Source organism: Ciconia boyciana, chromosome 7 (genome assembly GCF_034638445.1).
Source record: "Ciconia boyciana chromosome 7, ASM3463844v1, whole genome shotgun sequence".
Lineage (NCBI taxonomy): Eukaryota > Metazoa > Chordata > Aves > Ciconiiformes > Ciconiidae > Ciconia > Ciconia boyciana.
Genome location: NC_132940.1, coordinates 60,017,465 through 60,043,145, shown reverse-complemented (window position 1 = coordinate 60,043,145; position 25,681 = coordinate 60,017,465). Strand labels below are relative to the sequence as shown.

The 25,681-nt window shown below is 36.1% G+C and overlaps 1 protein-coding gene across 7 annotated transcripts in view; it reads left to right on the top strand.

Moving 5' to 3' along the window:
* The window catches only part of NAALADL2 (N-acetylated alpha-linked acidic dipeptidase like 2), a 517,712-nt gene that overhangs the window by 399,994 nt on the left and 92,037 nt on the right, over window positions 1-25,681 (top strand). For all 7 annotated transcript variants that reach the window (XR_012043446.1, XR_012043445.1, XM_072868000.1 and 4 more), the window contains one exon: window positions 17,304-17,450. Coding sequence is in view for 5 of the 7 variants with exons in the window: in XM_072868000.1 (XP_072724101.1) it covers window positions 17,304-17,450 (147 nt within the window). In the remaining 2 variants the exon portion in view is untranslated. The remainder of the gene's footprint in view (window positions 1-17,303; window positions 17,451-25,681) is intronic.

Sequence of the window (25,681 nt, the reverse complement as noted above, 5' to 3'; positions counted from 1 at the left end):
TATATCATAGCATAACAGGCGTGCAGACAGCTCTTAGCGTGTTTCTTTACCTTCTTAGGTCAAACATTGCCTGGTACACAACTTTTACAAGGAACTACTAAATGGGGTTTCATTTCTTAATGGAACTGTGATTTTATTTTTTTGGTTAATTATGCCCTAGTTGTGATCTGACACCCACCAAACATGATCAAGATAGTAAGCCAGAAAACGGAAGAGGTTTTAGTTATGAGTCTGTGTAAACCAGACTCACGTGCATCTTTTGCCTCCTCCTTCAATACATCGTTGTAATATCTTTCATTCTGTGTTTCTGTTAAGATATTAGGGCTTGAATAGATACTTAGGTTCAGAAAGCTGTTGCCAGGCACTGAGTTGTTTGTGACTTTAGGATGGAGGAGGTCTGGGGGTCTCGTCCCTCAGCCTGGGGAAAATTAAGAAAACGGCCTAAGAAATTAAGAAACGGCCTAGCACCAGCAGCCCTTCATTTGAAGAAGCCATGTCAACTGTGAAACCTGGGCTTTTAGACTGATGGCATAGGAAAAGCTCTGAACTTCTGCTTCTGTGCAGGCTGATTTTCAGCGATGCTGACACATCAATAGTCAGGGGAAGACTCGGGGACCTCGTGCATTTGTAAATTGGGTGTTTGATAACATGACTGGATTTACATAGATTCTGGACGTTAAGGTCTGACCAATTTTGGCCTGTGTAGCCAATTAGGACAGATTAGGGTTTGATTATCTAGTATCTTGAGTCAGAGCATAGAATTTGCATATCCACAGAACTGTTTTGGGCCATATTTTTCAATTGATACATTTACTGTGTTCATAAATATTTTGAAATTGGAGCAAACAGTAAAATGTGTTGGCTATTCAGTCCGATCTAAGTACTGAAGTAAAAGGATCATTTATTGTAGAGAAGTTGTATATACATTTATCGTTCTTTATGTAGTCTTGAGAATGACAGGTACATAAGATTCGCTTCAGTGCACATGCATCTTAACTCTGTTGGGAGTAATTTGATGTGTGTTTTTAAGTAGTGGATATCTTCTTATTTTCTGAGCTAGTACTTCATGCATCTTTTGAAAGTAGAAATCTCCTTCAGACCAGTAGAACCAGTTATTGTTTCTTTGTGTGTGTGAGGTTTAGCTCCAAAATTCACTTTCAAATGCATTTTGTGGATAGAACCTCCTTATTTGTTATGTTTTAGTGAACTATGATTAGTAACAGATTGAAATGACTTTCTTGCATACAACTGGGAAGCAGTTAGTGGAAATTAGCAGCTGATTTTTTTTTTTTTTTTAATTGTAGCTCTTCCAAAGGCATACAGGAGGAAAGAGACGCTAGAAACTTTTGATCTTCAGTGTTAACTGTGTTAAGAATTTGGTGCTTTGGTGATTTGCCTCTTAAAATGACAGTCTCAGATTAACATTATTTTTAAAAAATTCAGTGAGCCTAAAGCAGCAGCTGAATTTTGGATTAGTTTTTACTGCATGACTAGCATTTTTCAGATTAACTAGTAGGAAATCATAAAAATTAGAGAAGACAATATAGATAATTTTCTCAGTCTTGCTACATAAACATTAAGTTTTTAAGTTTGTACAAAGTCTGTGATTGGAAGTTATTAAAGAACTATGGCATCCTGGAGGGAACTGAAGAAGAGGAGAGCTGAAGTAATTGTTCCATAGAGTCTCTACATCCCATAAGGCAACGGAACCCAGAGTGCCAAAACGGAACCATAGGCTAAATGAGCTACGTGCACTGAAATATGGAGACTGAGGGCGTTCCAGAAGCTAAAAGAGTGCTAAAGCTGAATCAGCATTGCAAAGGAGAATTGCAACGACCTGTGTAACTGTAGATTGATTAATTTTGATAATACCCCAAGATAAAATAAATTGATAATTGATTTAAACAGGACTTAGAAGAAGGAGGTGTCACAGATGGAGTGAGAGTGCACTTCACTTGTAAGAGGGAAGCAAAAATATACTTTATTGATAATAGACTAGGGAGTTAACAAAGTTCAATGCGACAGTGGTTTAACGAGATTCAATTGCAAGGTACGCTTGATTATTTACTGCATAGAGGACAGGGTCAGACAAAACTGTTAGGGAGACCCTCCCATTGAGTCATGAGGTTTGGAAAAGGACCCCCTTGCTTTCTAAACTCCTTCTCAGAGAGGAGTCTAGGTGCGGCTGGATCCAATCCTAGTCCCAGACTTGGTCAACAGTTTATGTCTAAAGGATTATATATGCGCAATCAATCCTTTATATCACTCAAGGTTTCAAAGTTTAGCATGCTATTAGTCACTTACCGAGGATCTCTTGTGGCAAGGAATCTCTCAACCTTGAGGAGTAACCTTGAGAGGCATCCCTGCTCAAGGGGAGATCCTGGCGTGCAGCCCGCTGCCGTGCAGGAGAGCTCAAAGGGCTCTTGGGCTGCTCACTATTTATGGGGGTAAGATGATTGACTCATAGTCATATTTGCATGCCAACCAGATCTTAGTTTCTTCGGTGGGCGCATTGCACAATAGCCCTAGGCTATTGTGTTGTTATCTGTCTCCCGAATCCACTTTGAGCGGATGCAGCCATCATGACCAGATGCATCCATTACGACTGCCACTGGTGGTTATCACCTGAACAGGGTTACAGGAGATAAAGGCGGGGGGGGGGGAGCACACTGTCACAGGAGGGGAGTTAATGCCAGTCAGAATTTTTTCACAGAACACATCTCTCTGTCATGAAACTTTTTTTTACTCTTTTGAAGGAATGATATGTTTATTTTATAAAGGTAGCAGCACAGACTTTTATGGAACATCTTGTATGGTACTCTATGGAATTCACAATAAAAACAGTGCTTTAGGATAGTAGTTAATCACATGGATTTCAGATTTACACAAGCTGACTGATAGATCTTCAAAGGCATTACCTGTCAATGGAGAATCACCATTGAATGGAGATTTTCCTACCAACATTTTTCAGGGAGCAGCACTAGATTCAGTACTAGTCAACACCTTCATTATTTATTGGATGGAAGATTGCTACTCTAAAGTATTTGAATGGTAAAACATAAAGGATAGCTTGAGAATCAAAAACTGGAAAATAAAACCATACAAATTCACACGTGAACTAAAAAGCACTATTTTAAGAGTGAGGACAATGAAACTTTAGAACAAATTACTTTGGAAAAGATGGATTATTTCATTTCTTAGTATCTTTAGATATAGATTAGCTTTTTTCATCTATGGTATTCTTTACTCACATGAAAGCAACTGATCTCAGTAAAATAATATTCCTTTTTTTTAAAAGAAAAGTATAAGGTAGACAATATAATGGTTGTGTTTGGCTTCAGACCCACAACTGTCAATTGTTACAGAAAGGATATTATTAAATACAGCTATGTTCTTACATATGATTTCTATTAAGTACCAACCATACCAACAACCAGTACAATGAAAATCATGTCCTGGAACTTCCAGTCTGTTTATATTTTGAAAATGTGTGTGTATGCATGTATATGCATGCTTGATTTTGTATCTATGAATAATACTTCTAAGCTTAGGGAAACTGTTCATATCCATAAAACTATTTGCATATACAATTACAGCAGTGAGGCCAGAGATGCAAACTGTGGAAGATGGAGTGCACAGAGAAAGATTTAATATTGAGAAAAAATGAGTTCGTTTATGTGATTCAGTAGCTTTAGTCCATTAAAAAATATTGGGCTGTGAAGTAAATTTTTTCCACACTGCTGACTAGAATCTACACCTTTGAAATAATCTGCACCTTCATGTAGATACTGTATTATTTAGTATTTTCAAAAATGCATATATGTGGCTTTCATTAGTCTTCCTTAGCTGATAAGAGTAAATAGCTGTAGGTTGCACTTTACTGGATTTGTCAATTTGTTTTCTCAATGTGTGCAGTGTAAACATTTGTCTCTTACAGACGGTGCTTGCTTTGTTTCAGAAAGTTTGGTTTCATTGCAGCAAAATTAACTTTTGAAGTTCAGAATCTGGAGGATTAAACCTGAACTATAATGTAATACATATTTTTCTTAGATTATATTTTGCAGTAGTTAGAAGCTATCAGTTTTCAGTCTTATAGATCTGTACTGATAAATTCTGAAATAAAATACATTAACAGCCTTTCTGGGATTTGCTTGCTTGTTATCAGAAAGCAGTGACATATCCCTGGAACCTTGTCAACAATAAAACACCACATTTTCTTAACAAAATTTAAATTTGTTTTTAGTCCTCCAGTACTTGACATTACATAGAAGCTAAAATATCCCTGTTCAATACTATACATAGGGTTTGGAAATATCTCAGATAATAATCTTAATTTTTCAGGTGCAAAGGAACACGTCATTTGGGTGTATGACTAGTGTTGGGTAATGGTTGGCTCCTGTGTGTTTTGGTGAAAATCTTTTCAAAGTTACTTGGACTAGGTCAGTTTCATGTATCTGGCTAAAATCACATTTTATTCACTTAGTTGAAGTTGTTTTCCCAAGCCTTAATATTTCGTAGCTCTTGAAACCAAGGTCAAGTGAACGTCTGTGAACCCAGAAAGAAGAAGACTCTAGTGGCACTACTGCTTTCCCTGCTCTAGCTTTTTTTTCTTCTGCTTTCCTGATTGTTATTGTTTCCCTGCCCAGCACAGAGGCAATACCAAGGATACTTACTTATGGTGTAAGTAGATAAAAGTTGGAAGAATCCAGTCAGGGAAAGCGTCAGAGCATTACAGCATCTAAGTGTAGGGTTTATAGTGGTCCATTTGTCCCAAAGTTTTTTTGCACCACTGCTGTAGAAAATATAATCTAACATCTTTTGGATCATTTAATTTATCTCCCATTGGAGCCTGGAGACCAGTATTTGTGGTGCTGTCTGTGACACACTTTAATAAATCTGCTTCGTGATGATCTTTCCGAAAAATGCAATTGATACAGATACTTGGTATCTTAAGTGCAAGTACTATTATTATTCCATTTGCTCAATTCCCACTGAAGTCAGAAGAGGGTTTTTTTATGAAAAATATGATGGTAGTTTATTGACCTTCATGCTCTGTATGGACTAATAGGAGTGACTTTCCATTTCAAAGAATGAAAAATATTTTTTGTGTGTGACTGGGAAGGGAGTGATTTGTTCGTGCATAGTTGCTATCGAGAAGTTTAAATGTCAGACCAGAGGTTTCAGGGCAAGATAAAGCTTTGCCAGAAGTAAATTACTTTGGCCTTATTCTAGGTTAGTGCCATGAGGGGAGATTTGCAATAATTTACCACTGTGGCAAGAGAGTTCCTCCAAAGTATCACGTGTGATTTTCTGTGTTCTGTTCCAATCAAGTTTCTTCATTTGTGTATATTACAATTGAACTTACTCTGGTCTTTGACTACAGTAACAAAATAGAAATTTTGACTGCAAATTTCTCCTCCATTTTAAAAACCTGATTGTTCCACTTGTTATACCATGTTTATTTGTATATGTATCCCCTCTTGTTTGGATGATGTGTTGTTATGGGTTTGTCATGCCTCTGTGTGTATTGTTAGAGATGTGCAGTATGATTCAGTAGGATTCTTAGGTTCTGGAAAAGAGTTGGTATGATATTGGATATTGGGAGTGTGTGGAGAGGGGTAGGGAATATGTGACGTAATATGTTCACATGTGTGATGGATAAATGACTTTTTTTTTTTTCCTAGTGATACACTTTAGATTATGTTGTGTTTATAAGTAGCAGATTCAGATCTCAGTACAGCGAAACAATCCACTGCATGGGGAAAGGGTAGCAGGTTGACTTTCACTTAAGATCTGATGCATCTCTCTTCCTGGGTCAGCTTTATGATAAGGCTCAGAAAGATGTCTTTGGTGAGCTGATTTGCACTTTGACAAGTGTTTTTTGGGGGGAGTAGTTTGCTAGCAAACACTTTTGGTAGAAATACTACAGATCATGAGTACTATGTAGTTCAGAAAGAGGAATTGTGACATGTGAATGCCGATAGTTTGGGGAAATATAAATTAGAGTAGTTGCAAACTGTAGTATCTATATTACAACTAAGTGTGTGCCTAACTTCTAACATTAGGTGCAGCAATACAAATACAAATTTTGCTCTGTGTGTGGTTTTGGTTTTGTTTGTGGTTTGTTTGGTTTTTTTTTTTAAAGTAGGATAGAGTGATGGGGTGCTTTGAGCCATCTGCTTAGCTAACTGAGAAACATGGCTTCTGCAGGCGTGTGCTGTGCATACTAATGGGATGTTGATCTAGTGTTGATCATTAAAATAATCCATAAATTTACTTTCATAGTTTACTTTTCTAGGTGAGCCTTAATTCACTTTTAGTGGAAAGTATGTAGTGGAAGCTTCCTCTCCTGATTTTTTGTCTTTTTGTGCAACCATATTGAAGACCAGTGAACAATATGTTATTGCGTATTCATTTGATATCCAACCTCACAATGACTGTCCTGTTTGGGACACTCATGAGATCTTGAAATAGGATATATTATAACTCTTCAAATAATAGAGTGAGTGTACATATCTGTCCCCTTTAGAGGGACAAGTAACTTCTCTCTTCTTTTTCTTCCTATGGGGTATGGAGAAGCAAGGCTGTAATCTTACTGGCATGAATTATTTAATATCCATTCGGAGGGTTTGAATGATGCATCCCAAAATGAGTAGCATGGCAGAACCTGATCATTACAGAGTTAGACTAAACTGAAATGGGTTCACAGTATTTCTGTCTCTACGTATTCTAGAGTGAGAATGCCTTTAGGCATTTAAAATTATTTACAAGCCACAGCTATTTCCATGGAGTATAAAATATCAGCCATTTGAAAATGAGGTCTTATTGTCAAATCGTAATCCTCTTACCTCCTTAAGCAGTGTTTTTATATTAGCAACAAATGTTACTACAGCACAAAATATTAGGGAAGTCATCCAGTTCTTATCAAGTCCCAATTTATCAGTGTTTTATACTAAAACTGATTAATTTGCAATTTGTTAAACCTGGATTTCACAGTATCTCAGTGTGTATGTGACAACTAACACTGACCAGTAGTCCTGCTACTGAATACCTGGAGGAAAAAGCTTGAACACCATTAAGTCCAGGAAAGTATTACTTTTTACATAATCAACAAACGATTTGCCTGCGTCCTTTAATTACAAATGCAACCATTCCATGCTCAAAAATAGTTTGGATTAAAAACTAGATTTAAAAATACAAGCTCTAAAGGAAACAAAGCACTCAATGTTTTCAGTGTATTCAGAGTTGGGTGTGGAGACAGGTTCCCTCAGTTAATATAGTATTTTCTTTGCTGGGTGTTCGTCATAATGTAATATGATCTTAAGCTGTTTTCTGAATTTTACCATAAATAAAAGTAGTACACTGAATATTGAGGCTGAGCCTGTGGTCATGGAAAATAAGTCTTTAAATTTACTTTACCTGAGGTGCTGGAGAGCTTGCTTTTATCTGTGCTGATGGAAAAATATGGGAGAAGTTTTAATGCAGTACTTTGTACATTTTCTGGTTGATGAGTATAGGAGTCTTGAGTAAGTGGATACTTTGGAGAAACACAGCTACCATAGCTAAGTTCTGGAATTTCTTAATTACTTTTGTAAAACCTTGTAACTCTCTATATTTTTAAGGTACTGAGATGTTTGGAACTGCTGATGGCATTCCAATTGCAGTCTTGCCACTTATATAATTTATGCTATGTAATTTTAGCTCTAAATATTTGATTGCTCTGAAATTCTCTTATCAAATAGGAGCATACCTGCTTGATTTTTACCTCCCTTAAAAAAGCCATTAAAATTCCTAGCAGTTTGTACTGGGTGTTGGCAACAAGTATATCTGAGTTAATGAGGCATATGACTTCAATTTAGGTATAGGAAGGATAAATGTAATTCAGTATCATATAAAAAGCATCAGGAATCAGAGAGAAACTGTCAGTAGATAAAGTTAAATGAAGAAGAAGTCCAGTAAAGGAAATTAAATTTGCAGTATATAATTTTTACTACCTTGCTTTTGTATTTATTACCAGTTTGATGTAAACTTCATATCTAAAATGTGGTTCAGTCCTGTGAGGTCCCATTTATTATAAAGACCTTACACTGATGGTCATATTTTTTAAAAAATAAGACAATGATTTCAAAATGTGCAAATGCTGCTTAACAGAAAACAAAGCCCTGAACAAGCAATACAAGTTTATGCTTCTCTCATGTTTTGTAGCTGTAAATTGAATAAAAAATAATTTAAATTTGTAAAGGGGTACAACATATAACAATATATTTAAATATTTCAGACCAAGCATATGTATTTCTCCATGCTTTGTTTTATAACCACCGGTATTATAGTTTCCCAATTTTTGTAGGAAATCACCATTAAAAGGCCAAAATTATTTTACACTTTTTTGAAAAGTAAAACTGGAATTTTAAGTATGGCATCTTGTGTTGCATAGCCTGAATTTTCCTTGGTTCAATACAAATATGAATACAGTATCAGAACTGGATCTTGGGTAATCTCTGATCTGACCTGTTATAAGCATTGTAGTTGTCACAGTTTTCAGTTTCCTTTGCCCCCCTGGGTGAAAAAGGTCTTCTCTGTCATGCAGGACACCTGCATGCATTTTCAAAGAACAATTCTTTTAAAGCCATGTGGTTTAGCTGAGAGGCAGGTTTTGCTTGTGCAAATACCAAATTCTCTTCCCACACAGGCTAAAAAACAGTTTACTCATGGAATTTCCAGACATAGTGCTTTTGTGTAAGAAAACAGAGTACATTGTGGGTGAATTTCGAAGGGGCTAATGGTGATCCCTGGCAGCTGTAGTGATCTGTTTGAGAATCACCTGCACTGTGGTGGATATCAGAAGAATTGAAGATGATGCTAAATTCTTTGTCCCTGATGTCTTTAAATAAACACTAGTTCTTGTGGGAGTTGTTTTTCCCTAGTGACAAGATAGTCCTCTCAATAAAATGTGTGTGTGTGTGTATGTGTGTGTGTGTGTGTACAAGTAACATCTCTCATTTTACCGAGACAATAGTAAAGAACCCAAACTAGGGAAAATTTCTGAGTTAAATGCATCTTTTCTGTGACTGATTTTGCAGTGCTACAGAACAATTTCACTAGGAGTCTTCATGTTGCCCTTAAAGGTAAATGAATAATGTTCAGATTTTAAATATTTTCAGTAAAGCTTCATACATGTTTAAATGAAAATATGCATAAGCTGGAAGGAAATAATTGCTGAGAAACTAAGGATCCAACATTTTATTCCTTTTTAATTAATTATTTTATTCTAAATATAAAAGCAGCAGGTTTTAGTCACTCTACCTCAGAAGATTTCTTGCTGTAGCTTTAATCATATTTATCTTACTCTGAATGCTTATAGGCTTGGTCTACAGGGTGATCCATTTTTTTCAGTGTTTGTGCTTTGCTTTGTTAGAAATGTTGACTAAAATGTGCTAACAAGTAAAATAAGTATCATCAGATGAAGCTGTTCAGGTGTGTTTCAATGCCTCATACAGCATCAAGAAGTCAAAGATCATTGGGAAACAGGGTTGTACGTGCTTTTTGGACTTTGCTGTCATGGCCAATATAGATGTAAAAGACATGCACAAGCGTTGATATGACAGCTTTTTACAATATTACCATCTATAGTAGAACATTATAGTCTGCCTATCCCTTTTTTAGCATTTTTATTATGTCCCTAAAATAGTGGAGGTAATCAGATGATTGCATTGTGTAAGTAGGCAAACACATCACAGTAGTGGCATGTAACACTTAGGCTATTTAAACCGCAACTATTCTTTGTATATATCGTATTAATTATCATCAGCACATTTAGATTTTCTTTTCTTTTTCTCATGCAGAGAATGAATGAGTGGATATAATTTAGAATTATTTTTATGTACATACTTGAATCATGACAGTTTGATAAGGCTCAGAATTTGGGAAATGCCATGCATTTAATTTCTATTTAGTTGTTAAGCTCTGTAACGTTGGGTAAGACTGAAATATTAGGTACCTTGCTTGCCTTCAGTTGATTTCAAATGTACTTTAAGGTCTATAGGGGAAAGTGCTGTCTTAAATCTCCCTAATAATTTAATAAAGAGCTGATTTGCATTAACAGCAGTATATATGATCAATCAGCAAAGACAGAGAGCAAAGCAGGATGTTTATGGTCAAACCAGATAATCAGATGAGAGAAAACAAAGGAGTGTGTTTGCCATAGAATTAATACAATTCCTATAAACTCCATTATTTTTTTCAGTAGATTTTGGTAGTCAGGGTAAGCAGATAGCTAATAATATTTTGTTATGAGCTGTCAAACCTTCTTCCTGTAATGATTTGTATGTCACTGTAGCAGGTTTTTATAGATGAGAGATAAATACTTGTGAATCCTTCACTATGCAGCTTCTCTGGCCTTTCCTACCTGTTGATGATGTTTTAGCATAATACATTCGTAGTAATAAAGATGCTAATCTGTTGCTTTCTGCAGTTTTACATGGTCTGTGATTAATTTAATAAATTCTGTAGCTCTTTGTTTAGATAATTTTACTTCATCTAGATGGTCTTATCATGCTTCTACTTCTTAAATGCATTTGCCTTGCACCAGTAACTAACACAGGTGGCAATTCAGCTCAAGAAATAGAGATTGATTAGTCATGAAGAATAAGCTTCCTTGCTGTAGTTCTGAAGCTGGGATCACTGACACATTGTACAAATAATTGGTCATTCTTTATTTGTCCTGTCGAAAACTACTTAGACATTTTAATCCATTTTCAAAAGCTGCTAAAGTTTTAACTTCAGCTGGAGTCACATAAGGAAGGAAGGTGACTAGAACTAACTGACAGGTACATGTCTCCAGGTGGAAGGTGAACTGTAGAAATGCCCAAGAATCATTTTTATTTTTTTTTATATAAGCTTTTATTTATACCAGGATCTTAACATTGCAGCAAAAGGCACCTATGAATGCTTAGCTCTGATTAGTGGTAGAATAAGGTCTACAGTGAAGTACCACTTCATTATACTTTAGGTGTGTAAGGTCTATTTTATAACATTAATCCAAATTAAATGTATTTAATGGGCCATATGGTACTCTTCATTTTCTCAAATTTGTAATATAAACCTGTAACATGATGCTGAAAACCAAAATGAACTCCAGAGAAATAAAATTATGCAATTATGAATAGCCTGCACGTCCTTGCACTGACATGAGCCACTCCTTGATTACTGTCTAACCACACGGCTTGATTTCCTTCCAATCTAAAGGGAGGACTTGATTGACACAGTGGAGACCAGCCTGAGCAACTGAGTGATCTAAATAGTGCTATTATGTGTGTTTTACTGTAAGACTAACCAGCTGAGGAAGTGTAGTTTGCCTGCTCTACGACACGGAGTTAGTTCTTACAGAGCGCGTTGCTGGTAATTTATTCTAGATGCGTTTTTAAAGTTATTAATTTTTTTATTTTCCTGCATAAAAGCTAACATTTAAAGGATCGTTAAATAGGACCTGACCGCAACTGATGAAGTAATGCATAGCAATTAAACTTTTTTCCCAAACTGGGAGCTCACAAATTGTTGTTGCATATATATTAAAGGAAAGATTCTGTGGATTATTAGAATTAAAATTAATCAAATTTGTCATGTTACAAAGAGGGTTTTTTTGTAAATGACACCACTTTAGATTTAAACATATAAGAATAGCAGAAGAGTTGGTGGGTAAAAAATAATTAAAGGGAAAGCAGAATGCCAAAGTGATACACAGTTGCTATTACATGATGATTGACAAATTATTTGGCATTGAAGAACTTTAAAATGCCAAAGAACTTTAAATCTTGTGTTTCTGGATATTGGCATTGGTGTAATCTTCACCCCCACCCCAGTCAATTTTGTGGCCCACATCCCCCAGTAGGTTTTTTCTTAGGAGTGACCTTCATTTCCCAGCAGCAGTAATTTTTTTCACAGGCAGTCTTTCATCTCTGTTCTGCATTCATGCCTACTTGGCTTGCAGCAAGGATCAGGCATTCTGCTGCCAAGCATGGAAGCTGTCCTGCTTATCATTAATTGCAACTACGATTCTGGGAGATGATCTTTTCCTGGTTTCCCTGACTGGCGCATATTGAAAGAAACTTGAGACAGAGGTTGTACGTTTTGGTAGGAGAGTGTTTCACATGATACAAGAACAATATTTCCAGTTGATTAACTACGTGGACTTTGAAGTTAATTTCTTTGTCAGAAACAGTAGTGTCTTCAGTACGGAAAGATCGAACAGAGATTTAGGATGGTTCTTCTAGGTAAGGATGAGGAGGGAAGGAAATGAAAGCAGCAACTACTAATGTAGCCAGTATTTGTGGATAATAGTCCTATAAACAGGTATTTGTAGGTAAGGCTTCAGTTATGTGTCTAGCTGCTGGGTTCAATGCTATAGATGCAGTTGATATTAGACTTAATTGATGTTACTTTTACCTGCAAAACAATAATAAGAAATACAAGGTGGAGCTGCCTGGACATTGACAAGCAAATCTGTATAAATAAAGGAACTCCATTCAGTCATATAAACAAAAAAGTTTAATCCCATTTGAGGTTTGATATACTTCCTTTCTACAGATGCTGATCCAGTAAGATACAGCTTTCCTGTGTCTTGCTTTAAGTCTGTGTGAATGCCTTGCATCATCTAAAATGGCATTAGACACCTGCATTTAGGCAAGCAGACAGCCTAAAAAGTCCCACCACCGAATTACTCCCATCCCATCTCCCATCATTCCCATGCCTGCCATCATTCTTCTGCACAATAAGACTATCTCATTTTTGCATCTTACTCTAGGAAAATGTTCCTCAGTTTCTTTTCTTATAACTGTAAGACGGGTGGAGAGAGGAAGAGGCTTGCTTTGCTGATTCCTTCAACAGCTTATTTGCTTTGATTTGTTATCGTATATGAAATATGTGGCATGCTGTATGGTGGGCTTTTGTTCTAGCATTGACTAAGTTAAAAGCTTGCCTCTTAGTTTAACAACACTTCATTGATGGGAAAGCTTTATTAATTGTAGACCATTATTATTCTTTATCTTAAAGTCCATTAATTTTGGGAAACATTTCATTTGTTTAATGAATGCAAAACACACTACTTGAAGTTTGCAGTCATTGCCAAAGACTTGAAGAATGCTGATGCAGAGTCTGCGTAACAATAAAAATAAATTGGAAGAGAACAGTATCTTGCACATAAAGTATTCTCCCGTATTAGTGCAGTGTTAAATTTTTATTTTTTAACTACTCATTATCAGGGACTTGTGTGTCAGAACGGTGAAAGCTGAACAAAGCAGTTAAACTCTTAAGATGCTAGCATGATTGAATTGAACATTGCTGTCATAAAAATATAAATCCATTTCACCATCACCATGAAGGATGGTGATGTAAAAACCAAAACATACCGTATCTCATTGTACTCTTAACTGAATCTGTAAATGTTTCATATGTAAATTTTCATACATAAAAAATATTTCATTGTTGCTATAGTGAGGAAAAAAGTAACAGATTCTTTTTGAATAGTTAAAATGGAATGTAGTAAAGTGTTTTCTGAGGGGTAGAATGCTGGCTAAAAGTCAGGCTTGGGTTTCTGAAAAAGGAAGGAGTCTCTTTTTTCGGTTCCTGGTATGCTAGCAGAAATGGGGGTTGGTGTATATTCAGAATTACCTGACTCTACCATCATTTTCACCTCTTAGAAGCAATACAGAAAGGGGAACAATATCAAAATACTCAATTAGCTCGCCCTGCAGTATCTATAATGTTGACTGCTTTTTTGTGAAACCTAATCTGCTTAGTAGATGACAGTAATGATCCAGCTTTCTAATGTTCTTGATACTTAACCAACAATTTGGGGGTATAAGTGAGATGACAGTAATGGAAAATGCCTTAGAACTTCATTTGTACAGTTGCACCAGTTGATTTCTCACATATTAGATTAAAAATTTCTGGCATTTTTTGCTGTGTGAAATGTTATTCATTGCATGAAACCTTGTTTTCCTTTTCTATTACCCTCTATTACCCCTCCCCAATTGGGAATTCCAGGTATAAATTCCAAGTCCACACTTGTACCTCCAGTCAGCAGTTTATAGTATTCCTTTTCTGAAAATCTCGTAACAGATTCTAGATACGAATACGTAGGAGGTGATGAAAGGTTAATGTTTGCTAAGTAGAGTGAAAGGTATAAAGATTTAGGTTTACAAGGAAAGAAATGTCCATTCTTTTCCCTGCTCCATTTCCTTACCTCTGTGAGGTATATATTAAGATTTTGATGGTCCTTACCACGTTTCAAGATATCCCTTCTATTGATTACTTCTTGAAAATTAATTCTGGATAGTCACGATAGTTACGTAAATCCTTAACCTGAGTAGATGCAAGTAGCATTAGCCTTGAAGAGCTTTGCTGCCATTGTGTTTACTGAGAGCTAGGATTAGGTCTTTTTAGAGTGACAAGATCCTTCCGTTTAGTATATGGCTTGCTTATGGATCATTGACTCTTCAGCTGTTTGACTTTTCTGATACTAAATTGTTTTGCCCAACAGTTTTAATGGGATTAACTTGGTCATTTAACTTTGTGATTTTCTTTGGGAGGTAACTCTGGGGGTTTTTTGCTTATTTCAGAGGTTTTCCTATTGAATCCGAAAGCTATATTTCACATCATTCAGTAAACTTTTGGAAGAACAGACTACTCATCATTTATGAAACTTGACCAAATGTGTTGGGCAGTATGAGGAAGTGAAGAGAGAGTCTAAGGAGCAATCACTTAAGGATGGATCTTGTGTGCATGTATATGCATAAAATTATAAACATTCTTTTATGTGTGGATGTGTGCTGTACAGTGGTTTTGACTGGGAAAGTTTGTAGACAATAAAATGTGGTTATTTAAAAACACCTTCTGAAATGAATATATAGTTTGGGCTTCTGCTGTTTCTGTTGTAGCTTCGGGTTTTAAAAAACAAGGTTATTGACTTTACTGAGGCTGTTTAAATAGCAGGTGGATTTGTATGTCTTTGAACAGCCACACTGTGATGTTGTTAAATGTCTTCTCAATGTGATTGAAACCTTCTCAAGTATGATGTAAAGGGGGAGTGAAACACAGGAACAAACATAATTAAAGAGATGCCTTAAGGGTTAAAAACTTAAAAGAAATCTCTTAATCTAAATCTAAAAAATCCCCCAAAAGCCCTGATTTAAACTTTTGTCTGCAATATTTTAACAACTATGACTTACAAATGACACCTAAGATTAATGCTACGTTAATGTTTAATTTTTATTATTCTTTTCTCTTACTATGCCATGGAGAGCCAGAATTTTGGCTGCTGTGAATCATGTTGCTCCATGGATATCTTTAAAGGGGATAGTATTTACTGGAGGTGGACTGCACATACAGAAGTGATCTTTTGTTTCTATTTTGACTGTAACTCTCAGTCTTTTTAGACGGACCTTGCACAACTGTGAATATATGTAAGAATGGCGGGAGCAGAAACGTTTAACAAAAAAAGAGTGTGATATAGCCACCTTTCAAAAATACTTATGAAATGGAAGCTATTTCTTGAAGGTATTTTAAAATAGTTTTCTGTGAGAATCTGCGGCTTTTATTTATACTGGGTAATATGCAATTGCATTCTTCATAGCACTGAAGTGAAACTGTGAAGCAATAATTATGCTAATTTAAAAATGGAAAAGTACCAAGATTTGTCTCTTTCTAACTCTTAAAACATTTTCCTGCTAACCTCAGGAACTTTAATATATGGAATCTGGTGTATTTTAATGTTAAAAGAGAAGTAATCTTTACACTGTTCTTGTAGCAAACTAGTAATTTAATGGGTAGGTCTGAGGAAGCTATGTTATACTATATAAACTGTTAGCTAAATGTAAATAATCTCTAGTACTTCAACTTCTTAACATTCTTAAAAAGAAACCTAAGTAGTTTATTTGCTATAATGGATGTTGAAAGCCTTTGTGCCTACTGTTAATTACCTAATGTATTTGAAAGCTACACTAGTATGTGGCACTCAGTCTTGGGCTTCTTTTCCAGTTTTCGTCTTATATTTAGTGCAATTCTGTTGATAAGATTTCACCATTAAATACTAATGTGAAAGAAATACAAACAAGTCACTGACTAGAATTGTTTTAAGCAATTTACCCAGAAAATGTGTATTTACATATCTTTAGCCTTTTAATTTTTTTCTCTTAACCCCTACTCTGCAATTGCAGCAAATTCTTTACATTGCCAGCATTTCATAGACCATAGATATCTTGAATATGATTATCTGATTCAGCTTTTTGCTGTTAGAGAGCATGCTATTAACTGAATAAAGAATTGATTCCTTAGTAGCCATTAAAGATCTCAGAACATGCTTCGAAAAGATACCATGATGACCTCTAATCTTCCCAGTATGGGACATTTCATATGCCTACCAAAGGCTTCTTCTCTTGCGTCTCTGTCCTGGTTTCAGCTGAGATAGAGTTAGTTTTCTTTCTAGTAGCTGGTATAGTGCTGTGTTTTGGATTTAGTATGAGAATAATGTTGATAACCCACTGATGTTTTAGTTGCTAAATAGAGCTTACACCAGTCTAGGACTTTTCAGCGTCCCATGCTTTGCCAGGTGCACAAGAAGCTGGGAGGTGGCACAGCCAAACTGGCCAAAGGGCTATTCCATACCATATGACGTCATGCTCAGTATAGAAACTGGGGGGAGTTGGCGGGGGCACGGGGTTCACTGCTCGGGGATGGGCTGGTCATCAGTCAGTGGGTGGTGAGCGGTTGCATCAATTGTTTTTTTCCTTGGGTTTTGTTCCCCCCCCCCCCCCCTCTCATTGTTTTCCTTTTCATTACAAATTATTGCTATTATTATTATTATTTTATTTTATTTCAATTATTAAACTGTTCTTATTTCAACCTACGAGTTTTCTTACTTTTGCTCTTCAGATTCTCTTCCCCATCCCACTGGAGGGGGAGGGTGAGCAAGCAGCTGTGTGGTGCTTGGCTGCCAATGGGCTAAACCACAACACCCTCCTACCATTTCAATTATCTATGACTTTCATTGTCCTTTGAAAGACTCAGCCATGTTGCAGCACACTCTTCTATGTCCGATCCCAAAGACTGCAGTATGTATCAATTGGGGGTGAAAGGTTTGTAGACTCACTCACTACTAAGTATGAATCAGCTAATACCAGTGTAAGTTCCAGCCTGTTTTTAAAATGCTTCAACCCAAAGAATGCTGTGTAAATGAGATATTGATATGACTTGTTAAGAGTCTGGTTGTAAATAAGTAAGTAGAATTTTGATTTGTTTTTGTTTTTCAGAGCCAGAGCTTCAACTGTGTGGAAAAGACTAAATGTCCAGGATCTAATGTGAGTTCTGTGCAGATACAAGGAGATTCAGATTATTTCATCAACCATCTTGGAGTACCTGCCACGCAGTTTTCTTATGAGGACATCAAAACATCAGAGGTAGTTACAAATAAAAATGGACAAACTGAAAATAGCAGAAAGATAGAATTAGATTTTCTCGGGTTATATCCTTACGTGACAAGCGTGTTGTAGTGGAAAGTTATCTCCTGTAAGTGCATTTTTTCAGATGTTCAGAGGATTACCACAGAGCTTAAAAGTGACTGATTTTATAGAGGTATGGCATTCAAACAAACAGATAAATGTTTAGAACAAATGAAAAGAAAAAAAAAATTGGAGGACATTATGTTAAAAATGTTAATATTGCTGATAGTATTATAGGTTACATATTATCTAACCCAACTTTTCAGACTGCTTTCAACATAGAGGAAATGAGTTTTGATGTGTATTTTTTTTCCTGCACAGTAGGATGAGACAGCCTTCAAAATGAATTTTATATCTATTTTCATACAGTGGGCAAAATATGACTCTAGTATATATGTTGGTTGTAAAGATCTATATGCTTGATTGGAGTCTTGAAAACACCATGTTCTTTTGCAGTCCGTTGTCCTCTGCAAGGTAAGTGGAAGGAAGAGGCTTGTTATCCTTTTTGGAGACCAGGTTGGAATTGGACACAGATAAACTGTCAGGAAAGTTTGTCCTTCCTCAGCCTTCACTACTGTAGGTTATATTTGCACCTGGACAGCTCAAACTTACCCTCAGTTGGTCAGCTGAGGATCAGGAAGCCTGGCACTAGTTATTCCAAGATACAGTGGTCATGAGAAAAGGTGTGTGTTTTCTTGTAAATGTAACAATGCATTGACTTCATATTCCCCTCATTTATCTTCTTGCACTGTGCTTATCTACGTATGTGCACATCTTTCCAAGTTCAAGAACAAAGCCGAAGCTGAGTTGAACCGGAATGCTTCCTGGCACTGCATGCTAATATCCTTCTAATTCACAAATGCAAAACAAAACAGAAATATGCCAAATATTGGAGCATTGTTGTGATGTTGCTGTGTAAATTAAAATAGATTAAGTCACGAATTTATATAAATAAGAAGACTTCTCTTTCTAAACGTCGCTACACCTATTAGGCAAAATATTCTATTTCGGATTAAACACAAGGCAAAGGCTGTAAGGAAAATGTGAAGGCAGAAGATCTACGAGTGCAATGTTTATGACAGGCTTGTGGTCCAGTGCAAATTTCAGTTGTCACTTAGCAGCTATTCCGTATAGTTTTCATTCCAGATCTGTGTATACAGGATCTATAGAGCATGAGAAAGAATCTGCAAACTTCAGTATATCAAAATAATAAGTATTTCCCGGCAACATTTACAATATGAACACTGAAGGTTCCCTTGGCTATTGTCTATTTCAATCCTACCGAAGTTATTCTTCGTGTTCAGTTAATGTTGCAGATGTGCATTTTTGTCTCAGCACAATGCTGGAAATGACTTGGCAATGTAATTAAAATCATAAAAGAAAATATTTTCATATTTCCTTAAATATGACACAGCAAATCTGATTCTCTGTTGAAAACTCAGCTCTTGTCCTTCTTGCAAAATCATTTCCTAGAAATAAACTTGTGATGAGTGTAATCTACAGTCTTGATGTACTGTACCTCTCAGACCATAGGAGATCTTGACCCCGTGAGATCTATTTCATGTGAGAAATAAATCTGCTTAGCAAAATGTGTAAATTTCTGTAGCAAGAGGATGGATTTTTTTCCTAAAAGTGAAGTTACAGAGAATGATTAAATTTGGATTCTTTGCTATATTTTTGTTATTTGTTGTACTGATTAACAGTCCTTCAAAAAATAGGCTTATTGTCTCTCCTAGTTTCTATATTCTACCAGACAAACAATCTGTTTATTGTTTACTGTTTATTGCAATTGTTTATTGGGGATTCTGTTTATTGTATCAAACAGGGATAGTACTATTATAAGGCAGACAGAAATTATTCTGTGTTTACAACCTTATTAATAAACATTGTAGGAATTTATCTTATGCAGGTTAGTGACTGAAAATAATCTGTTGAGTTGCAGGGAGGGATTTTTGCTTGTTTGTTTCCAAGCCATTCAGCTTTTTAAACTATGCCTCAGCTTTGTCAGCTCCATTGCAAAACAGGAATTGGATTTGGGAAAACAGGTTTCTGAAATGGGATGTTTTGATGTGCTTTTGTAGACTATCATTTTACCAGGTTGGTTTCCTCTGCTGTCTCTTTCACTGCTGTGACCTACTCAGGAAATTCTCTTCTTTTGGAATATACATTAGTTGTTTATTTTATCCACCTGTCAGACAGCATGCAGTGTCACATAAAACTGATGCTATTCCAGGCTCAAAAAAAACCTGTTTTAGAGTAAAAAAGCCCAAGACCTGTGCCTTGTAGTCTGCCTACAGAGCAACAGTTACAGGTCAGCTTTAGAAATGCATTTCTTACACAGTAAGTATAATGCCAGTCCTCAGAGAGAAGGTTGTAAAAGCTTTTCATTGGCAGGAACCTGAGGAGTAAATAAGAGGAAATAAAAGTTGTAAGAGGAAACATTCAGACCAGAAGAGTAAGTAAAACTGTCTTGCTTGAAATTACCTAATACAGCGAACCACAGCCTCAGGGAGGTTAAATCTGCATGGCAAATGCCTGTGGTCAGATCTGTGAGCTCGTAAAGTGCATTCTAAGTATTCAGCCACTAGTATAAAAATGCACTGAGTGAAATGCAGCTCATTTATTTACTAACAGAAAATATGCAGCATTTTAGTCTGCAAGTGAGAAGTAAACTTGGAAGAATTTCTCAAGTGGAAAAAAACATAATATTAACCCAATTTCCAAGGATTCTCTTGCAGTTGCTGAAGAAAGCCTTCTTCTCCTCCTAACGTCTGGTGCACTGGCTTTACCTCCACGTAAGGGTCATGTTCTGATTTGTAATGTATTAGGAGAAAGGCTGATCAACTTTTCCTAATGCTGCAGATTCTCCTACTTTGAGGAGGAGTCATGCTATTCAAGTTATATGATTAATTTACATCCAAGTGACTGTATAGAGCCTCCAGACAGAGAACTAATGTTGATTTCAAATCTGAGTTTCTGTACTGCTGAAAGCCCATTATTATAAGTCTATTAGTCCTCACCTCAGTGGAGAATAGTATTAGAAACATCTTCACTTAGCTTTACATCAACAAGAAAGAGGAGCGTAAAGTAAAAGAGGTCTTAGATCACAGACTTGTCTTTGTTACTCTCTGTACTGCAATAAGAGCTAGATATCAATGGAATTATTCGATCGTATGATTATTGGTACATCAGGAATAATAAATTGGAGCAAGTGAGAAAATTCTGTGGGTTTTTTTTTCATGTGTGGACCGTTTCTGTGCCCTTGAAAATATTAGTCATGTTTATATGACAATGTATTTTCAAACAAATAAATGGTATACCAAGTATAATACATATATATCCTCCATAATGATAGAAAATACATACATATAACAGACAAAAATATGGTTTTGGATACATCACTGTTCATCATGATTCTGCTTAGTGTCTTAGACGTAAATTCTTCACCTGTGGTGTTTTTGTTTGTAAACAACATGACTGAAACTCAGCTCTTGGTTACTTGATTGTAAATTAGGAATAACTCTGAGAACACTGGATATGGTGGTGTATGATCTGCAGAGCATGCATTCAGTTTCTGTTTGAATTCTTCATTGTTCTTCTTTCTGAATGGATATACATCGATTGTGTGTCTGTGTAATAGAAAATACTGCTTTATAACTTAATAGCTTACCCTGTTTCTCTTCCCTTACTAATTTTTTTTTATCCTTCTCTGTTGCTTTTTGGCGTCTTTTTAAATTTGCACGTTAATGGACATTCTAGTATTAAATGGTTCATTTCAGTTGTGATGACTGTGTTCTTCCATATGAAGTAACGTTCACTGTAGACTCAACTCTACTCTTGTGAATGACCTCTACAAAATTCAAAAAAGTGTTTAAAAATTACTGAAATTTAACCTTTACAGCAATAAAAGGTTCATTATTCAAATCTGTGGCTGTGTTAACAGAAAGTGGTTTTAGTCACAGTGAATGCTCTACTTGTTAACTAACATGAAATTTCCTATAACTGGAGACATGAATGGAAAAGATGCATGAATCCAGAATACTCTGCGTTATCCTGTTTAACACAATTTGGGAAGTTGTTTTGCGACGATAGAATGATTTATTTCAGAAAGTGGATACAATCGATGTGGTTTTGAGGCAGTGGGTGGAAAGCCTGTATGAAGGCAGAGAACTTGTTGCTCAGATTCCTAGGTTTGTTTCTTTATAATCAAAGTCACTTGAAGCTAAAATCCTTCAAAATTTTCTTTGGCACGTGTTCTAGCTGACCATGCTGAGGTGTTTCAGCCATTAAATATGCTGAGTTGCCACAATTCTAAGTAATGACAATTGAATTTGTGAGTGTTTAATACCTCTGAAATTCAACTGGAAATTATTTCATGTTCAGAGAACCAAAACAAACTTACTTTATAACTTATTAAAAAAAACCCCTTACATTTCTCTGTTGCTCTAGAACAGGGTTTAGCAGGGGTACTATGAGGCACATTTAATCCAAATCTGTAAAGCACCTTTCATAATCAAAGCCATGTTTCTGAGAAACAGTTTGTATTTCTGGTCAAACCACTGCACTTGAAAAGTTTAGGTTCTTTTCCCAGGTTAGCTTTTGTCTTTCCTTACTATCTTTCTTGCACATATGGGTAATGGAACAAGCCTCTTGATGCAAGGCTTGAAGCATAAACATGAGAAGGATTCTAAAAGAGCAAGGTATTCAAGTGGTAATCATTTTATTAAAATGTGTGAAAGTTTCAACTTTTAGTACAGTTTTGGAATTTTATCTATGAACTTTTCAAAAAGTTCTTTGGAATATAAAAATCGTCACAGTGAGCTAATACTGGAGTTGTAGCTTTATTCAGCAGTATAGAATACCTCTGCTACAGAGGCAGAGTAAAATGAATCTCTTGGGGATCTGAGAGTTTTTTTGCCCCATTACTTTTTAGCTGCAATGGAAGCATCACCTGTTATGGAAAAGATGGAATTTGAAATGTAAGCTGTTTACACAGCTGTTGGTTATAGAGATAGTGATTTCAGGCAGTATATACTGAGAAGGGCTAAATGTGCCGGGATATATTTTGAAAAGGGCTGCTTCCATGTGCTTATGGTACCAGTTGTTTAAGGCTGACGTGCTCAAATAGGGTATTTATTTGTGGAGGAGGAGAGGCAGATTCCACAGAATCACTGAAACTCTGAGGCAAACTTAAGGGCTATTTTCTAATTCTGCTTCTTTAGTGGCCTCATCAAACATGGAAAGGAGAAGACAGACTCTTCTATGCCAAGAATATGTGTGTCAGTACTTGGGGTATATGGAGAGAGAACACGTGAGTCTTCCATAGTGTTGTCACTGCTGAGTAAGCTCGCTTTCAAAGAACTCCCTGCTGATTTACTTAAAACAGATTAATGTTAATTTTAAGTCTTAAAATGTACCACATGTATGTCTTAAAATATAACACAGCTTTTGCAGTAGGGCGTCAAGGGTGTCTCCAGCCTTCTCCAGAAAGTTGTTTGGCATAAATCCTTCCTTTCATTTTTACACTGCATTTATTATATAAAAATATAAAACCAGGACCAACAGCGCGGTCTGGAAAATTTTGTGTTGTTTCCTGTCTCTAGCCATAGTTTTACCTGTGAGAGAGACTTAGAACTTCAGATGTTTATCCATACCTTCTCTTTTAACATTCTTCTGTTTCTCTTATTTCTCTCCCTTATTTCTTTAAGCTTTGCCTTCTTTTTCTTTTTATATGAGCATCATCCCATATCATTTTCCCTCTTCTTGGTGGAGCACCTTAAAAATGTAGTTTGCTCTGCTGGATTCAACATTTTAATCTGATGGTCACACTTGCCTTTTTTCCTTCATGAAAGGGGACAGAGAGATCTATAAAAGATCTATATTTGGAAGTGTAGTAGTGGACTTCTTCACTAAAGAGAAAAGAACCAACCCCGTAGTTGCAAGTTAATTCATTTTGATTATGTCTTTCTTAGCACAGTTTATAGCACAGTTGCTGAAATACTGGAACATAAGTAAATCACAGAGACTGAGAAAAATAGCCTTGCTGTGGCTGCCTAATGTTTGGGTACAAGAGAAAATATAATCTGGATTTGCCATGGTTTCAGTTAGAGATTTGATTGTTCCCTCAGTATTGTAAATCAAACAACATTAAACTGTTCAGCATTTTGAAGCCGTTCCGATCACTTGCAAACTTAAGCTGGTACAGGAGTATTTTGAGCTTTTTTTCAAGATGGAAATAGACTCTTACTATCCATTTCTGTGTCATTGCAGTCGGCAGTTTCATGAGGAATCCAATTTTTCAAATTATAGCTAGATGATTTCCTATGTTATCTGCATATTATTCATCCTTCTCAGCACATCCTATTACATAATGATGCCTATCTGATAACACAGAATCTTAAATCCCTTCTGTGATAATGTGGTAGGTTACATCAATGTTAGCATTATCATTTTGTTTTGAGAAAAAACAAGTTACTGCACATTATTTAAAAAAACCAAAACATTACCCTCTTTTTTTGTTATTTATTGATGGACACATATTTAGTATGAAATATTTTATGGTAGCTGTCCAAGATTGGGTATGCAGGGCTTACAGAACATTTACTTTTACACCGAGACTATAAAAGTTGTTTTCCGTATCTTCACTCAAACTTAAGTACAGGCAAGAAGTATAAAAATTACCTGTCACATTATTCACAGGCTAGACCAAGATAGTGTAATACCATGGACCACTAAGCTAATTTAGAAGAAAAATGAAAAGAGGTTTCTTTATAGAAGGCATTTGTATGTAATATATGTAGAAGAGTTTAGAATTTTGACAGTTTGAGATTGTATCCTCTTTAGAGAGAATGCATAATGATTTTTATTTCGGTTGAAATATGCATAACTTTTTGAAGGTAACTTTCAACTTTCATTAGAGCCCTTAAAAGTGATTTTCGCCCACACTGGTGTAAAACAGAGGCCACTAAATCTTAACTCTTCAATGAATGTGGCTTCTCAGTCGTTTTTACCGTCTGCCTCCGCTTCCTCCCTTCCCCCCTGTCTTGCCCTCTTTTCTTCCTTTTTTATCACTCTTTGGGCAAACTTACGGCAGTTTCTTGATTTCAGTATTTACATGCTTAGGCTGACACATCATGCACTTCTTTCAAAAGAAATCAAAAGCTTTCCAGTTTTCTTTGTTATGAGAAAAGAAACAGAGGAGCTGTCCTTGATGGAGAGAACTTAGGGTCTAGTTTACCAAAAAATAACTCCGGTGTTGCATGCTGCTTTTATCTCTTTCACAGGCTTGTGTTAGTGTAGAGGGAAGGCTTAGGCAGTATGGAGTGCTCTTCAGTGCATCTGGCTTGTCTCTTTTTAAAAGTTAATGGGAAACTGGTGTTTATACCAATTTCTGTCTGTGTGAGAACAGTACTGAATGTCTGTAAGCTGTGGGGTTCTGGTGTCAGTGATTAGGAGCATTTTAATCCTGTGTTATAGGGACCTTCAGCTGCTATTTCATTTTGGGGGTTTTTTTGTGTCAACGTAAAGTTTTGACGTGAACGTACAAATTCATAGAAATCAGGGTGGCATGGGGAAGTTCTGGGTGTTGGCCGTGTGTAAAGGATCAGGACTGTATCCAGTTAGCCAGATTGGGACCTTACCACAAATGCCTTTGTCCCACTGCTGACTGGGAGATTCTGTTTCCTGTCATTATTGATTCACTGACGTATTGAGTTGGTTCCAGTTATGACCTTGACATGATGTTTATATTATTTAATTTTAGTTCAGTGAAAGTGTCTAAGTAGTTAGCCTCTGTGAGAAGTTCAATTTAAGGGGAACTTGTAGGAAGTATTTGGAGGATTTTTTATTTTCAAATATGCAACTGCCTTATCACTCATCGCAGCGTATGTAATTCATTAGTGTAGTTGATGGCCACTGGCTCTGTTACCACATGAATAGCTACATCCATTACCATTATAACCTCCAGCACGCTGTTTCTTAGATTTCACAAAACAAGCATTGAAAATAAAGTTAATTTCTGCCTATCAGTGAGCTATTACCATTTCTCTAGCTGCCAGAATTTATTGAAAACTACTGTTTCTTTGAAAGAACAGTTCTCTGTCTCTGTGTCGCTGATACAGGACGGACTGTATATGTCAACAAAGCTGAAAACGACCAGTAAACAATTTGCAAACTTGAGAAGGACAGAT